The sequence below is a fragment of the Emiliania huxleyi genome, assembly GCF_000372725.1.
Source record: "Emiliania huxleyi CCMP1516 unplaced genomic scaffold EMIHUscaffold_23, whole genome shotgun sequence".
Taxonomy (NCBI): Eukaryota; Haptophyta; order Isochrysidales; family Noelaerhabdaceae; genus Emiliania; species Emiliania huxleyi.
The window spans coordinates 276,567-278,054 of record NW_005200333.1 but is presented as its reverse complement, the minus strand read 5'-3'; the positions used below and the strand labels follow the sequence as shown (position 1 = coordinate 278,054).

General features: G+C 76.1%; 1 protein-coding gene across 1 annotated transcript in view; it reads left to right on the top strand.

The window, feature by feature from the left end:
- The window catches only part of EMIHUDRAFT_463246 (hypothetical protein), a gene marked incomplete at its 3' end in the record, with an annotated part of 2,964 nt that extends 2,254 nt beyond the window's left edge, over window positions 1–710 (top strand). The window contains exons 4-6 of the mRNA XM_005779482.1: window positions 48–230; window positions 277–321; window positions 486–710. Of these exons, the coding sequence (XP_005779539.1) occupies window positions 48–230; window positions 277–321; window positions 486–710 (453 nt within the window). The remainder of the gene's footprint in view (window positions 1–47; window positions 231–276; window positions 322–485) is intronic.
- Between the last annotated feature and the right edge of the window lie 778 nt (window positions 711–1,488).

The following is a 1,488-nucleotide window of genomic DNA, read 5'->3' as shown; positions in this document are numbered from 1 at the left end:
CTACCCACACCCCCCCAACACCCCTCCCCCCACCCCTCCCCCCGCAGGCTGGTCTCCCGCACTGGCGCCTCGCGCTGCCAGCCGCGCACCCGCTGCCAGAGGCGCCCCTGCTGCCGGCCGCTCCCGCGCCGCCGCCGCCGCTCGCGTCTTCCTCGGCGCCTCCTCCCCCGCCCGTCGCGTCTGACCGGAGGGCGATGAAGGCGCGGCGCGCGAGGGCGGCGGCCTCACACGTCCGCCACACGCACGCGACACGTCCGCGACACCCCTCCCAAGTAGGCGGCGCGCGAGGTCGGCGCCTCCTTCGTCGCCGCCTCCTCCGCGGTGAGCGCCCTGCTGGGCGGCATAGCGGCGGGCGCGCGAGGGGCCGCCGTCGATCTTCCGCTCACTGTTCGGCGGCCGACGAGCAGCGGCGCCGTGGCGCGCCTTGGCTCTCCCCCCAGCCCTGGCCGAGCGTGTGCCGGTCACGCCGGCGGCTGGTGCGATAGGTCGCTTACCTCGACAAGCCGCTGCCGCCAGCCACGTCGACGGCGCGCGCACGGGCGTGCCGCGCCTACTCGCACGCGCTGCGTTCGTGGCTGAGCGACGAGGGGCGGCGGCGAGGGGGCGGCGAGGGCGGCGGGCGTGAGGGCGGGACGGGCCGTGGCGGCAAGGGCTTCCGCACGCCGGAGAGGCGGCCCTTGTCGGGCCTCTCTTCACGGCTGCAGCTGTGAACAGGGTTCACGTACGAGCTCGTCGAGGTTGGCGAAGGCGAGGAGTCGCTGTGCGGCGTGGTGCGATGCCGCGTGGACGCGCTGCTGCAGCCGCCGCGCGGCTCGGAGGAGCGCGAGGCGGAGGCGGAGGGCTGCGCAGAGGCGGCCGAGGCGGGAGCGGCCGGCGGCGGGGTGGCGTGTCGAGCAAAGGTGCGGATGGAGCACCTTTCCCCACATCTCGCCAGATCTCTCACCATATCTCCCCACATCTCGAAGGTGCGGATGGAGTACCTTCGGTCCTCGCACGGGCTGCTCGAGGCGACGACGGCCGCCGAGGCGCTGCACCGCTGGACCCACTTGGCCGTGCGCGGAGTCGGCGGGGCGAGCGGAGGTGGGGCGGGCGGAGGCGAGACGAGCGGAGGAGAGGGGTCCGCCGGCGGCAACGGAGCGCCGCCGGCTGCTCTGCTGCTCGGGCAGGAGAGCGCAGAGAGGCGCGCTGCAAAAGCCCCTCGCGTGCTCTCACCTCGGAGAGCGCCTCGCCGCAGGCCGACTACCCGACCGGCTGCCTCTCGGCCATCCGCCTCGTCGCCGACGGCGCTGCCCTCCTCCCGCTCTCGACTGCAATGCCCGGCGCCGCGAGCCGGCGCGTGCGACTCCCCCCCCTCCCCAGAGTCGCCCTGCCGGCGGTGCGGCTTGGCCCGGGCCGTCGTTGTTCGGCCCGTGGCGCGCGCCCAGCCCGTCGGGCTGGTCGGCCGCCGCCCCCCGCGGTCTGGTGTCGTCCTCGTTCGCCGGGTGCTGG